Source organism: Tetrao urogallus (genome assembly GCF_951394365.1).
Source record: "Tetrao urogallus genome assembly, chromosome: 7".
NCBI lineage: Eukaryota > Metazoa > Chordata > Aves > Galliformes > Phasianidae > Tetrao > Tetrao urogallus.
This window is the reverse complement of record NC_136820.1, coordinates 12,832,736-12,848,402: the sequence shown is the minus strand read 5'-3', so window position 1 is coordinate 12,848,402 and position 15,667 is coordinate 12,832,736. Positions and strand designations below refer to the sequence as shown.

General features: G+C 38.1%; 1 protein-coding gene across 2 annotated transcripts in view; it reads left to right on the top strand.

The window, feature by feature from the left end:
- RBMS3 (RNA binding motif single stranded interacting protein 3) overlaps window positions 1–15,667 on the top strand; it is a gene marked incomplete at both ends in the record, with an annotated part of 439,102 nt that overhangs the window by 361,465 nt on the left and 61,970 nt on the right. For both annotated transcript variants that reach the window (XM_079538692.1, XM_079538691.1), the window contains 2 exons: window positions 6,825–6,871; window positions 14,246–14,342. In XM_079538692.1, coding sequence (XP_079394818.1) covers window positions 6,825–6,871; window positions 14,246–14,342 — 144 coding nt within the window. The remainder of the gene's footprint in view (window positions 1–6,824; window positions 6,872–14,245; window positions 14,343–15,667) is intronic.

Genomic DNA, 15,667 nt, shown 5'->3' with positions numbered 1-15,667 from the left:
ATGGAGATCTTCTGTGGAATATAAAAAGAGAAATATACTTTTTTTTTTTTTTTTTTGTAAAGTTTTCAGGCCATACTGCAGAATATAATGGAAAATCTTGTTTCTACCATACATTTCTGTAGATTGTTCCATAACTGTATAGAAATGCTTTAATTGGTTGTTAAATTCTGTCAGCCTGCTCCACTTGCACAACACACCCACTGAAATCCCAGGAACAATGTAATTTGGCTTGAAATGTTCATTGTAGAAATGTTCTTTAGTGGGGGCGGGGTAGAGAGTAACAAATTTCTTATTCCATGTATGGTTTGTGCAACTGTTAGAAAGGCAGAGGTGGGATCTGGCTGCCTGTAGGCTGCACATCGCCGTGTAAAGCGTATAGCCCCAGCACTCTGAAAAAAAGCAAAGGAGGAACATGGTCAGAAAAGAACTGAATGTTGTTAGCTATCACCTAATTTTACACTGGCGTTTGAGTGCAGGTGGATTTCTACCTTTTAAAGTCAAGTCCTTAAAAATATACTGGATTTCTCTAGGGCTTTTCAGGTTTTTTTTGTTAGTTCTTTGTTGCTTGGGGTTTCTAACCAAAAGCCAGTTGTAATGAGGGAAGAATGCTTGACCTTGAAGAACGCTTTTAGTCCGTACCCTTCCTCTCTTGGTTGAAGCCTCAGGAAACATTCAGCAGACCGAGAGAGACATTTGACTGAGAATTTGTGCTGGCTGACCAATTCCAGACTATGCATCCAAGAGTTTAGGATACTGGCGGCTTTTTAAAAGGCTGTTAAACTATGTATCTGATATATAGGTGCAGAAAATATACAATGCCTGTACACGTTGGAAATATTTGCAGCGAAATTCGAAACTAATATCTAACTCGATATATCTAACTTTATTTATATCCAAAATCAGGACAGACTTATCTGAGTCACACTAGTTTAGTTCAATACTCTGTTTTGAAATTTTCCCTGACAAGATCGTGTTGAGGAAATGGTGATGGAAACTAATCATATTCAAATTCTATCTGTAAAATATTTGATCTAATTTGCCTCTAAATTGTTTATGTGCGTGATATTTTTCCAGAAAAAGTTCATTAGGTCAAAATGCATCTGGGGAATCAGGAGTAGTTCCACACTGGGATCAGATTGGATTGAGAACTGCAACTTAAGTTTTATGGCTTAATCTTTTATTGCAGATTTTTTAAACTTTGTTTGGAAATAAAATCTTTTGATATGTGCATTCAAGTGATTGAAATTTATCTGGTAGAAAGGGAGAAATATCACATAATCTGATAATAAATGAAATGCTTTGAATCAGTCCAAGGTTAACTAGCAAATCATAGGTTCTTCTAGAAAGAACAGTTCTAGAAATGATAGCCTTTCTATATCTAGTCAACCCAAAGAGATTTACAATCACATTATTATGAAACATTTTAGCACTTCAATTGCACTCTTCTTTAAAATTCAGACCATTTACATATATTTGTCATCTTTCTTGCCAGGGGAATATCATCAAAGTCTTGGTGCATATATCACAACAATGACATGCACCACTGAATGTGACCCCTCTGTCATTTAAATTGGTCTGATGTCTACAAGGATATCTAATAATTTGCAAAAAATAATTCCTGTATTGATTGTTTTCTTCTGTTTTTTTGTTTCTCTTTAGCCAATAAATCAACCCCTATTTCTTCCCTTTCCCCTTCATCCTCCTTTCCTCTTTTCAATTTTTTTTAATTAAGTATCACCTGGTGAAATTTCTTAAAAAATAAATAAATAAATAAATTTTTTACTTGTTTCTAGAAACAATAAGAAGACAGTAGTTTGGAAATATTGCTTTTGTTAACAGTTTCACTTTTTCTCTGCTGCTTATTACAATTTTATCAAATACAGACAGTTACTTAGAGAGAAAAACATACAATAGGTATTTTGAGAGAGAACTCAGATTTCTTTTATGCTTCCAAGAACTAGGCAGTACTTAGATGTTCTCCATAATCTACAGTGTCTAGGACTAATCTGTTTCGTACCTAGACAATTTAGTTATTCTTTTGGTAAGGAAAAATGTGCAGGCCTGCCAAGAAATTTTCAAACTTCAGCACTCCTCATTTAATTTATCAGATAAATTGAAGTGGGAACAAAGTGGCTCAACAGCAAGAACAGAAACTATGTAGATCATACTTCCAGTCAAGTTCTGTAGTACGAAATGTTTCTAGTTATTCATTTGGGTTTCTGAATTTCCGATTGTGTCTGGCAACTGAACCTCTGACCTTCTGGGGTTCATGAATCACTTTCCAATTTTGACCTCAGTATAATGAATTTTTCCTCTCCATAACTACTTTCTTCTCAGAAGCTGCGGCTGCTTAAGGAGCGCATGCATGTTAAACAAAAAAAAAAAGCGTTTCCCAACACACAACTCTGGGAAATGACCCATTTTTTTTCATATTCACCTACATATTTAAAAAGTGTCGTATTTACGTTTTTAGATTTCTCCTCCTCTAAGAAGAAATGGTGTGTTTTATTCAGAATTAAATTCAGAAACCTTCCTAATAATGTGGAATATTTCTGACAGAACTGTTCTAAATAATCAAAGGAAGGAACTCTGCCAAGTTAACTTTCCTGTTGACTGAGCTTATTTATTAAATCAGTATTTTACAAAAATCTCATTTGTCTTGTTGGTTCTTTCCCTCTCCTCTCTCTTACTACTTCAAAGTGTTTTAGTTGGAGTATCTGTTGTCAGGGCACAAGAGATCCTTGTTCTGTGATGCCTGGCAGATATTAGCGGTGGTGACAAAACAAGCACAGGAAATTCAGTATTGAAAATTCAATGGATTCTGCTGTAGTACCCTAGAGCAAATCCATTGCCCTGGGGAAGCAGCTTGCAGTCTTCTGGCATGATAGGATGAGAAACTGAGTCAGAGGAGATGAGGCGGAGAGGATTGTCTTCTCCTCTAACTTTCACCTCAGAGAAATCCCTTGAGTCCTATGGTACAATAATGCTTTTCTGCCTCTTCCCTTAAGGAGGAGAAACCCAGGGACTGTACTGCTTGGAAAACCCACCACATTAGTGGATTTCACCCCTTTTTAATTTGTTGGCTTATTTTTTGTTTGTTCAGTGGTGTCAATAATTAGAAAACTGCAGTAACAGAATAGCAAAATTTTTCATTCCTCTGTCCTATGTTCAAACACTTCAGTAAAAATATTCAGTAAATAAACATGAGTGGTTTAAATAATCTTTTTAAAAATAATAATTTTAACCAATATGGTTTTACTTTTGCCTCCTCTGATATTCTGAATGTAGTTGAGTAAATATTGAGAATGTTAGTTATTAATATGTGAAGAACTGGTAGTAGATATTCCTTTTAATTTATTCTTTAAGGAATTGAGTACTGAAATGTTGGGATGCAGAATTTTCATTCAGGAAGTATGTGTGTGTTATCTGGCATAAAAATTCTGTGGCTCAGTCATTCCTTAATAGAAGATTCATCTGACAAATATATTCCTGAAGCAACGCTTCATCATCAGTGCTACACTCAGGTGGCATTTCATCAGGAAGTGTCACTTTCCAAAGCAGGAATGAATCCCTTTTCTTCCACTGAAACATAAGCAAAACAGTGGTGAAAAGACTTGGGAGAAGATACACTTCAGCATGAATGAAGACTGCTACAGGGGATCAGTTAGCACCTCAATACAGTTAATACCTTATCAAGCGCTGTGACAGCTATATTCACTTCTGTGTTTCTGAGAGAATAATTTGGACCTCTGTAGCATGGAACTCTGAGGCCAACCCTAATATTCTGTATTTGGTGTTTTTGGAATTCCTGTTTGTATGTTATGGAATAAAGTGCAGACAATTTTCCAGTAAGTTACTATTGCTCATCAGCTTTTATTAGTCATGTATGAGGATGCTTCAGACTATAAATCTTTCACTAGTCCAGGCTAACTGTTGCCTCTTCTGGGCTTCATGCCAGCATAATTTTTTAGGGAGAAATTATGCAACTTGATGAGAAAGAAGTAAATAGTCCTCTGTTAGCAGCTATTTGAAGTAGCAGCTGTTTAAGGCTATTCAGCAATGGCAGAAATTAGCAGCATTACTCGGGGATCTGTAGGTGGTGTACCATATGCATGTAATGCCACATGCAGTGCCATATTTGTCTAACGCAAAACTCTCACTGTTGATCATATTTATAGTCATCACTGCAAAGTATTTGGTCAGATTCTGCTAACACTTCACCTTTTAGAATGGATATGGAGTTTAGATGAGTTGAAAATCTGTACTTTAATATTTTGGACTCACTAAGCCCACAACAGTCGCTTGTGTCCCTTGTTCCAAATACCAGTAGTATGTAAGCATGTGATGTTAATGTGGGGAGAACAGAGCATATGCATTTTGTGTTCACATGCAAACGTGGAGCATTATGGTGTTGGAAGGCAAGCTGAGGGTCTGCGTTATTAACATGCGCTCTAATGTTCACAGGAAATGTAGCTGAAAGTAGCATACTGATCCTTGCTGGGGCTCCTGTGAAAATCTAGTGAAAGAAATGCTTCAGTTTATCCTTTCTGCATCTTCATATTTATGTTCATCAAAGAAATAAAAAGCAGTTGTCTGTGTTTCCCTCGTCTCCCAGACCTTTCTTCCTTGCTGTGGCTTTGTTCCTAGTTCACACTGATCCAAACTGATGGACAGAGTGAGCTCCAGACCATCCTGAGAACTTTTATGTCTAGAAGCTCCCTTAATTAGAAAGCTTGGATCCTTTCTTTCTGAGGGGTTTATAATTTGCCTCCTTTTTTTCATCAGTTCTGGCTAGATGAAATGTTGAGATGTCAACACCTTGATTTATAAAGAACATCTTTGGTTTTTGTTTGTTTGTTTGTTAAACTAATTTTTGTGTAGGGCTTGTGTGTACTATGCAAGTTGTCTTTACCAGCACCAGGATATAAAAAGAGAGTAGTAATAAACTTTAGAAGTGCTGAAAAGAGAAAAGAAAGTGTGGTGTTTTTCCAGAAAATGTATTGCAAGAAAAAAAAAAAATTGTTCATGATTTTAAAGTTTTATTGGCTTTTGGGATGAACTGTGTACCTTTCTATTCCCAAACAATGCAGTATAATGAGCATGTTTAAGATGTAAGAAAGTAATTTAAATAGAGAACACTTGATTGTTTTCTATGCTGTTTTATTTTTTAGGTCAAAATTAGCAATGGTTAGCTCACCCTAAATTTGATCATTTGACATTTTAAGCTTGCAGAAACAGCCATTTTTATTTTTATTTTTACAAACTGAATGTATTCATAAAAACTAGCTGCGTGTCTTAGCCACTAGTCTTCTAAATCTTTTTCATGGGAGCTTGTACATATTTTATTGAAACAATGGCATTTTCAGTAAGTAAAGCATTTGCCCTAGCACCTGCTTAAAAGAATAATGAGAAAAATGCATGCATTTCATAATGACCCAAACATTTTGTTTTTCTTTTTTTTTTTCTTTTTTTTTTTTTTTTTTTTTGCTACGTCGGGTACAGTGAAGTCTGTGCTTTCAGATCAGAAATAATTTTTGGCCTCTGGAAACTGGGGCCATCTCCTCGTAGACTGGTGAGCAGCTGTCAGGCTAATGTGTCTCTTCCATGAGCACTGCCATCCCACTGCCTGTCCCTCACCAATCCTCTTGCCCTTGCAGCTCAGTTGTCTGCATGGGAGCCAGCCAAGTGCAGACACTTTCCTGACAGAGCAGCCATCTGGAAGGGGGCAGATGCTGTTATCCAAAAGTACTTCGGTATATGGCTCCAGGGGTGATAAAAGCTCCCACCAGGAGTGCAAGACCTGCCACGCAGTTACTGAAGCACCTGTCCTTGAAGTGAATGCTTCTGTCTCTTGTCTCAGGCAATGCATGGTCCGCATGACAAGTGGAGAGGAATAGAGTGCCTCAGGGTGAGAGGGTGCCCTGGCCATTTTTCAGCTGCTCCTAATGCGAGCAGAGCACCCTGAGGAGCCCTCTCCTCTCTCTTCCCACCCAGCTTTAATTGCCGTCTTTGAGTCTGAAATGGACTGGGAAATTATGGCTCCAGCTCTGCTCACTTCCCACCTTTCCTGCTATTTCTGTACGTATGTTTGCTAATGGTGATGATGGCGACACTGGTTAACTGGATGCTGTTTTGACATCTCCAAATCTTTTTGCACAGGTCACTATTTGCTTGGTGGTGAAGGGCAGTTGAAAAGCCCTGTGTAGGCCATAAATAAATTATTGGTCTGTCTAGACCGCTAAGGTACTTTAAAAGCCCTGTTTAAAAGCCCAGGCACTTTCTTGTTTTGGTTGATCTTTTGTGCTTCACAGCCCACTTGTTGTCTCTTGTCTCATGGTGAGAGCATGACTGATCACCCAGGGAAATGGCAGAGGCCTCAAGTCACACAGGGTCTGCCTTAGTAGGAAGGATGAGATTCTTGCCTGAGAAGTTCTTATGAAGTTGGCTGGGTATTTACAAACTACCTATCAGACCTGCAAGAAGAAGATTTGGCCCTGTCATGTTATACTGTAAATGCATTGATCCGGGTGGAGACATTTACTGATACTGAGGCAGCAAAAGAACCATTTGGCCTAAATGTTATGGGAAAGCGTCACCAAGGAGATCTGTTTCTCGGGAGCCTGTCAGGCTAAGAAGGAAGCCAAAGTGTCCATGCTTCTTTGGACCATCTGAGCTTCCCTGGAAAAGTTTTTACTTCTAAGTTGTATTCAGTTTTTATTCTCATTGGGCACATAATATGTTTAATGTCTTTTTTTTCTTTCTTTCTTTCTTTCTTTTTTTCTCTAATAATAGTAAAAATCTGTTTTTCTTCCCTAACTGTGCAGGCTGGCATGGCTTTGACTTATGATCCAACAGCTGCTATACAGAATGGGTAAGAAATGCATGTTTTCTTATGCCTTTTTAAAAATTATTTTGAATACCATATTCTCTTTCTGTGGTGAAACTCATTCAGAAGCAAATTTACTCAGTCATATTTTGTTTGAAGCATGTGATGCTATACTGTCAAGTTCTTCTTTTAGTTTCCCTTTTGTTTTTATGTCCTTTTGTTTGTAATATCCATTTGAATGGGAAGTTGTTTTTCCTAACAGTTTCCATCTCTTTTTGGCAAATGCTAGTGGTTTTTTAATCTCTCTCTCTCTCATGAAATGAAAACCAGTAAAGTTTCCCTTTACTGACTTTGCTTTTGTTAAAATGATCACTGAAGATTCCAGCATATTTTGGATATTAGAGCTGTTACTTAATCTGGGTCCTCTCTGCTGCCTGGATGGCTTCCATGGCATTGTCTGAACAGAAATGCCAAACAGTGCAAAAGCCTTATATCTGTATGCAAGCAGATGAGATTCAGGAGTAGAATGTGGAACAGCACTCCTTTTCATTCCCCAGCTACAGCCTGCTGAAGAACTGAAACTTTTTTCAAACTTGCAAAGAAGTTACATCACCATATTGTTTATGTGCATGATTACATTTCCAATTATTTCATGAAGTAGAAAAACAGATCTTTGAGATCCAGCTACCATTTCAGACAGATTAACAATAATTTGAAGAGAAACAGGAGGCTCAGCCCTGAACTCTTTGACAGTCACTCTTTGATCAGAGTGATGTTTGATATGATTATTCAGTGCATATTCCCATCTGCACTTTCCAGTGGAAGGATTGAATGTATTGATATTGAGCAGAGTGGATTTATTTGTTAAATGCTGTTTAGGGCACTGCTAGTTGAAGCATTTAAAAATCCCTAACAGTGGGAATAGTTTAAAAAAAAATCAACAATAATAGTTAGCGTATTTTACTTAATTGCCCTTCGCAAGCAATATCTTTGTAGGGCTTGTGATACTCTCATGTTGTGGATAAAGCAGCCAAGACAGAGCAGCTCAGAAAAAAGATATTTTTTTTCACGCAGCTGTGAAAAGAGGATTTCACAATCCTCTGGTTTTGCTTCCCTGACCCCCCTAAACAAGTCTTTCTGCTTTACCGTCATACTTTTCAGCTGGTAACATATTGTAAGCTATAAATGAAACCATCACCAGCTCATAATCCACCAGTATTTCATCCAGACAAATGGCTTTTATTTCAAAGGATTTTTTGTATGCTGGTTGCATTAAATATTTGGAAACTGTAATTTGAATAATCCTTTGAGATTAATATCATTTTACTTAAAGAATATATTTTTTTAATTATGGAACTTAGTTTAGATACATGGATGCCTAGGGGGTTTGATTACTCAGTCGTTTGAACACGTTGTCAATGGTCTTTTGAAAAATAAATAGTAACCAATGGAGGCTTTTAAATATTCTTTTACTTGTAAAGCTTGAAAAACTACAGCATTACATACCATTGTAAGAGTGACAATTAATTACTGCTTGGACATGTCTCTTATTTCTGGAGTTCAAAATATTTTCTGTTTCATCAGGACAAATTCTTATTCAAATGTTCTTCCACTGAGATTTTTTTCTGACTGCATGCACTGTTAAGAGGAGAAGCTCTTACAATATGGGCAACATTGATTTGTCCTCCAAAAGTGGCATAGCTGCTATCCTATTCTCTGGTTGCATCTTCAAAATGCAGTCTCCTGAGGATCACCAGGACTCTCTTTTGCTTCCATGTATTTTTATTATTTTTTTTAACTCTCCAGACATTCACTTAACAGTCATTATATATCCTGTAGTTATAATTTTTCACTATTTTTCATAAGCTCTTTACTTACAAGTTTCTGGGTTATATTTTAGCCAAGTCTGAGAACAATTTGGTGCATTGCTTGTAAAATGTGCAAATGCGATTTGTTACTCTCGATACAGCAGATGGGATCATAGCAGGTGTGTGGCCACAGTAAAAGAGAATGAATTTAAAGACTCTTATAAACTATGAAGTGAAACAAGTCAACTTAAACATCCAGTGAAGGTGTGTTAGGCAAGCACATTGCTCTTCACAGTGAGGGCAGTCTGGAAGTGAACACAAAGCTGATGCTTGCAGCCTGCTTGTGTTGATATTGTGCCCATACTATGTGGGTGAAATGCTGCTTAATGCTCTGTAGTAAAGTGGATCAAGTAGATGTATTTTGCATGGGGGGATCTATAAAACAAAGATGATCTCCTTGTAATATGTCTATTTGGTGTAAGCTGGTTAAGCGGATGTTGTCCCTGCGTGCAGCTCAGGATTTGTTGGTATGCTGTGATAAGCACGAGTCGCTCGGTCCTTCAGGTGCCTGCCAGCACAGTGTAGACCAAGGCTAGAGATGAGAAACGTCAAGATGTGTAAACCAAGGTGAAGATTCAGATTAGCTTATGAGTTGCTAATGAAACTCAATAATGACTCCATTTATTAGAATCCCATATAAGACTGTATTTCATGCATTTTGATGCGTGTACGTTGCTATGTGCAGGATACATCGTGAATGGTAGTCTATTAATGAAATGTGTCACTGCATGTGTCATGAAGAGGTATTTAAAATTTCCAACTCTTTAAGAGATTTGGATTATACTGGTTTGTTTTGGGGCATAACCAACCCTTAGGGAAGAATTTGGATTCTTAAATGTTCTCTGGATGAAAAGGCGGGTTCTTGTTGCTCTCAGAGTAGTAGTATCACTTTTATTATAGTATAACTGCTTATTTGCCTAGAACATCTATGACAGAAATAAAACAAAAGAGAGAGATGGAGACGTTCACTAAAAATAGCAAAGGCTTTTTCCCCACAAAGGAATAGATTTTTATTTTTATTATTATTATTTTTTTTATTCTATTGCATTGTAAGGCATGACTCCCCATTTCATTATATTGTTTTTATGCCCATGTAACTCTGTTTAAGCATCCAGTGGAGTTGTATCAGCATAAAACTGGTGTAATGGAGTGGAGAATCTGGCCCAACATATAGCATAACATTGCAGTATGTGTTACTGAAGATGTAGTCATACACTTCAGTAGATAAGCTCTTTTCCCCTGCCAATTGTTCCATGTCTTTTTTTCTTTTATAATCAGCCTTTTCTGAATTGCATTTACAAAAGAAGTCGGGCCTTATTCTGGGGAGCAGCGTGCCTTGTGTAAAATGCTACTGATTTTTCAATTTGTGATATTAATATTGTTTTAGTGGTTTAATGCACTCATACAAGGAACAAAATAGAGCTCCTGTACTTGCACTGTAAAGATGCTCATTTAAAATGTTGCTGAGGCTTGAGTTCTCCTGGCTATTTGACTAAGATTGCAATGTACTGTATCAGTTTAATATCTGATATCTGGGGGACTATATTGTGCATTTGCAGGCCAATGGGCTCAATATTCAGATAGGTCTTTTTCATCTCAAACATCTGACTCTGTGGCTTATTGCAACAGAAAATTGCTGCTCTGATAACGCTTGGTAATACTCTTACATTATGTGAGCCCCAGGATACTATTTATGAATGTAACTTTTTCAGTATTGCCTGCAGGCACGAGGCATGAGCAAATGGTGTTTATTGCAGTGCAAATAGGGTCTTGCTCTTGTACAGATTCTGTGTGGAAGCTTGCACGTTCTCCCACAGGATGGGAACCATATGGATTTTTTTTTTTCTATTTTTTTGGCAGGGAAATAGCGACCAGACGCTCCAGATAATGTAGTCCCCAAAAGCAGAGGGAGGCTTGATGTAGGAGCGGAATGTGTACTTTTTCTGTTAAGCAGCAGAAACTGTTCTTAAAGCCTTGCCTATGTGTGCTGATGATATACTGGGGAATGTGGTTCTTTTAACAACTCATAAAAATATTTTCTTTTGAATCCTTTATAAGCCCTTCCTCACGAACATTCCAGAAATCTTTTTGTCTCCTAGTGAACAGTTTTTCTTATTCTTATAGAATCCAGGCGTGCTTAAAAGGACTATTTGAAATGCAAGGGCAATGTCTGTCTTGCCTCTTTCCCCCCACCTGCCTCTCTGTGCTTTTGCTTCTAGCAATACAATTGCAGACCAGGATCAGGGATGGTAGCTCACACCTGCAAAAAACAACAAGACCTGCATGGCCTATTGTAGGGATGCAAGCTGCTATTGCACAGAATGCAGCTGAGTCTTCTGGAGAACTCTCCTTAGAGCTCTCACGTTAACTATCACATGGTTCATAGCTCTCAAATGTAGTACCAGAAACTGATATATGTTTCAGTGCAAGCACACACGGGGTCATAATTGAACTGTCTATCTAAAATGGGTCAAAGCTAGTATAATTCGTATCTCTTTTCATTCCACTTTCTAATGTGCATATTCCAATGACTGAGATTCCTATATCCCTTTGGACTTATTTACAATATCCTTCTTCCACCTCATCTCACTTCTATCTGGGCCTGAAGGAATGTTGATGCATTCCAAAGGGCTAGAAGTATAAAAATCAAGTATGATTAAATCGGCAGCTGTGAATCTTATTGGGGTGCCTGAAAAGTTTTTATCAGAGCAGACCACTCTTGCATTTTTTGTCCTCTTGTGTTTGTTTGTTTTTTTTTTTTTTTTGAGGTCCATACTTATGTCAACTACATACCTGGATATTAGCCTGTTTACATGTAAATGTTATATGGCAAATGCCTCCACATCCCATGGGCAAGAGCATGGTGAGCCCTCCTTTTGAGCAAGAGCCGCTGGGGGTGTGTGTGTAGCTGCAGCACCGTGGCAGATTGAGCATCTTAAAGCTGGAGGATGTTTCTCTTGAGCCAATCCTCAACATTCCACTGTCCTCTGTGTGTGACAGAGACAGCTTCAGAATATACTGGTTCAGTTCTTGCTCTGTTGAATTTGCTAAGGCAAATTACAACCCTTCCAGCACAAAATAATGCTGCGGCAGGAGGGAAAACCTTTGTCTCCAAGTACAGAGAATTCATGATCGCAAAATGTCTGACCTACAGCCTCTCAGTGACTCAGATTGTTAAACTCAATTTATTATTATTTAAGTTGAAATCTATGAATTGGATTTTCTCACATTGTCATTTTCTGTGTCAAATTTCCTTTTCTTCTTTAACACTCTGGTGCATGCATTTTCACAATATAAATGAGCGTCCTGATAGTATGTTGTATTTGATGCCTATTTGAAAGCATTCCAAACTGGGTCAGATAAATGGTATTGGCAAGGGTACTGGAGGGGTTGTATTTTTCACATTACCAGAGTTTATATTCTAGAAACTTATGTACTTTTCAGATAACAGCATCTCTAAGCTGAAAATGAAATGGTTAGCTGTCTGTCAAGTTCTTGGCTTAGCACACATTTCATATAAATTTGGTAGTGTTTACTTGGATTTATTGGAGAGTTTATTCCAAAGGGCCAGTGTTACTTCCAAATGGAAAAATTTTGTCCCGTGCACTCACCTTTGTCCAGGTGATTCATACATGGTGTGAGCACAGCTTCAGTGCCAGGACAGATAGAATTAGAATTGACGGAAGAAAATTGTGTTGTTTCTCTAAAGAGTATTGTTTTTATACTGTCCTTTGGTCGAAGAGGTTTGTACGTATCTCTGTTATACATTTAACCTGTAGAGTAAGTTCTGCCAGTCTTCTGTGGACCATTTTCATTTGCAGCACAAAGCATTTCTTAGTTCATCCACTTAGCAACTACATTGCCAAAGTGAATTCTGGTTAACCTTTATCTGGGAAGAAGATCCCTGTAATAGGACTAAGATAAAATACACATCATCCTAAAGCCATAGATAAACCTGTCTAGTGCTGTAAAAATCCTTCCCCCCCAGCCCCAAATTTGTACAAGCATAATAGAATGTGCTGGATACAAGCAGAGGGATATAAATATTTCTAAGTTCTCATAATAGGATATACAGAAAATTGGGCAAAGGCACGGTTTTAAAATAGTCTCTGTGTGAGTCTCTAAGAGCAGATAAATGTTCCTAAAATAGCAATATATTTCTATTAAACAAAAAATCACTCAGACGCCACCTGCTGCTTTTGGCATTTTAAAATCTTGTTTGGAACAGAGAGAACTGATTGCTTCTCTGTCTCCCTCTCCCTTTCTAACTTTGAATGTTTCCACCCAACTTTCAGAGATGGCAGCTTGTATTTCCAAGCCTATTGGTTGGAGAAATTCAGTGATTACTTAAGCCTGCATCCAAAATGAATGCATCCAGTCTGAACTAGAATGATTAGTACTAAATCTGGGATGTCAGGGTGATCAGAAAATAGAGCGCTTATTTAAACACCAGTAGTGGGTTGGCTTTTTTTGTTGCAGGGAGAATTGCCTCAGTGCAGGGAGAAAGAACACAAAAAGGCAGGGAGAGCAATCCACTTCACTGTTACAGAGAACATATGTGCAAAAGCTACTGTTATTCATAGGGTTGCCACGTGCTATACAAGAACAGTATGCATGGGGTTGGAATCAGACCAGAGGAGGTTGTGCAGGAATACATTTCTCTCCCTTAAGGATTCCAAAATATTAGCTTTTTGACAGCAGTAAGACCACAAACGTTGTATTATTAAGCCACATTGTTTGGCAGTTTTATTTATTTATTTATTTTGATGTTTTTAGTTAAATCTGAAAGAACAACAGAAACAAAAAAACTGGATGAGTACATGGGTATTAAGTATTTACACAGTACATCAGTAGTGATGTTTTCCACTCGATAATATTGTCAACAATCATTTACCCACAGGGAAGTAGAATGAATATAACATTTATTATCGTCAAGCAAGATATAGTGAAACTTTTGTTCATAGCATGCAATAGCAGAAATAAAAGCAACTAGATCTGGGATTTTCATTGCTCCCTGGGGCATTTAGGTAAATTTCACCAGAAGGTAAGTTTTTAGCTCATGTAGATGAGTATGAAAATTTCAGCCAGAGATTCTGTACCCATCCCTTAATAAAATAAATCAGGCGTATATGTGGAATGTGTTATTCTCAGCACTGAAGCATTAAGATCTGAAGAGAAAACAGTGCTGCATGTAAAAGTGAAATCAGTTATCATTGTCTTCAATATCGCGTAAGAAATTTCCTTTCACTAGATAGCACTCTGGAAAATCAGCTGTCTTTGCATTTCATATAATTACTTCTTGTGTTGTGAAGCTATATTTGTGCTAGTTGAAGTGAAAAAAGATATGCTTTGTGTAAATATTCCTCCTCCTTTCCATTTTCAAAATCTACTCAGTGAAGCCATCACATCTTCCTTATTGTGGTTTTGGAAATAGGTGGACATAATTACCTGTGTAGGCTCTTTTTGTCTTTGCCTGGGAGGCAGTGAATTAGTCATTCAGCGCCTAGCAGTCGAAAGGTTCAAAAAACTTGCTTTTGTTCTTTGTTTGCAGATTTTATTCCTCACCGTACAGTATTCCAACAAACCGCATGATTCCACAGACATCAATCACACCATTCATTGCTGCTTCCCCTGTCTCTACATATCAGGTACGTCAGATTTGTGCTTGTCTACTATGTTTCCCAGTTAATTATGTTTTGGATGTGGATGAAAGCAGAGTGGATACCACAGAAAACTACATGAGAGCTTGTGCTCTTGAGTCATGCTTTAAACAAAAGGCTTTCTAGAAGTATTCAGGTATCGTTTGGTGCAGGGTTTTGAGTGTTTCCTGCTTAACACTAGCAATGAAAGCTACTGTAAATTTTTCTTATTTCAGTCAGCTTCACCATCAAACAGCATTTTTGCTTCATTTCCATTCAACAATAGCAGATGCTTGTCATTCTTATTGAAATGTTCTGTCATTTTGACTCCATTTCATGAGCCAAATGTTTTAAACACATTTTTTTTTTCATAATTTATGTTGTCTGGATTATATATTGACCTTCTGACCTCTGTTGTATTTGCTCCAGTCACAGCATCCTTTAACAGCACTCTTCTTTTTTTTTCCCCAAAAATCCCTGACAGAGCAAGATTCTTTAGGATAATTCTCCTCATAAGCTTCTTCAGTCTCCAACACATTTTCTCTTTCAGAATTCCTCTTTTCAGCATATTCCAACCGGCTCTCCACTGGGAAAATATTGCCATGTTCTAGCTTTGTGTGAGATGGAAGTCAAAACTGAATTGAATAGTATTATTATTAGCTTTTTTTTTTTCTGGGAACATATGTAAAGCTGGTCATTGGCCATACATTTTACCATTTCAGTTGGAATCATAGAATATCCCGCGTTGGAAGAGAATCACAAGGATCGTATAGCCCAACTCCCAACTCCACACAAGACTATCCAAAATTCAAACCTTATGTCTGAGAGGACTGTAAAGATGCTCCTTGAACTCCAGCAGCTTGGGGCCATGCTCATTTCCCTGTGGGAGCTTGTTCCATGCTCACCACCTTCTAGTGCAGAACCTTTCCCTAATCTCCAACCGGACCCTCCCCTGACACAGCTCCATGCTGTTCCCTTGGCTCCTGTTGCTGTCACAGAGACCAGAGCTCAGCACTGCCCCTCTGCCCCCTGTAAGGAGCTGCAGCTGCTATGAGGGTCTCCTTGTACATCTTGCCCTCCAGACCCTTCCTCATCTTTGTATCTCTCCTTTGTATGCTCTCTCCTTCCGTCACCTAACTGGCAGTGTGGGCCTGATGCACCCTGGGGTGCAGTTGGCCCTTTGGGCTGCCTGGCCACACTGCTGACTCAAATTCAACTTTCCACTGTCTAGAACCCCCAGATAACTTTGTGCAGGGTCCTCTCTATCCAGTATGTACATATATCCAGGATTGCCCTAGTTATTGCTGTCCTGTGCTGCCAGCACTCTTCCAGAC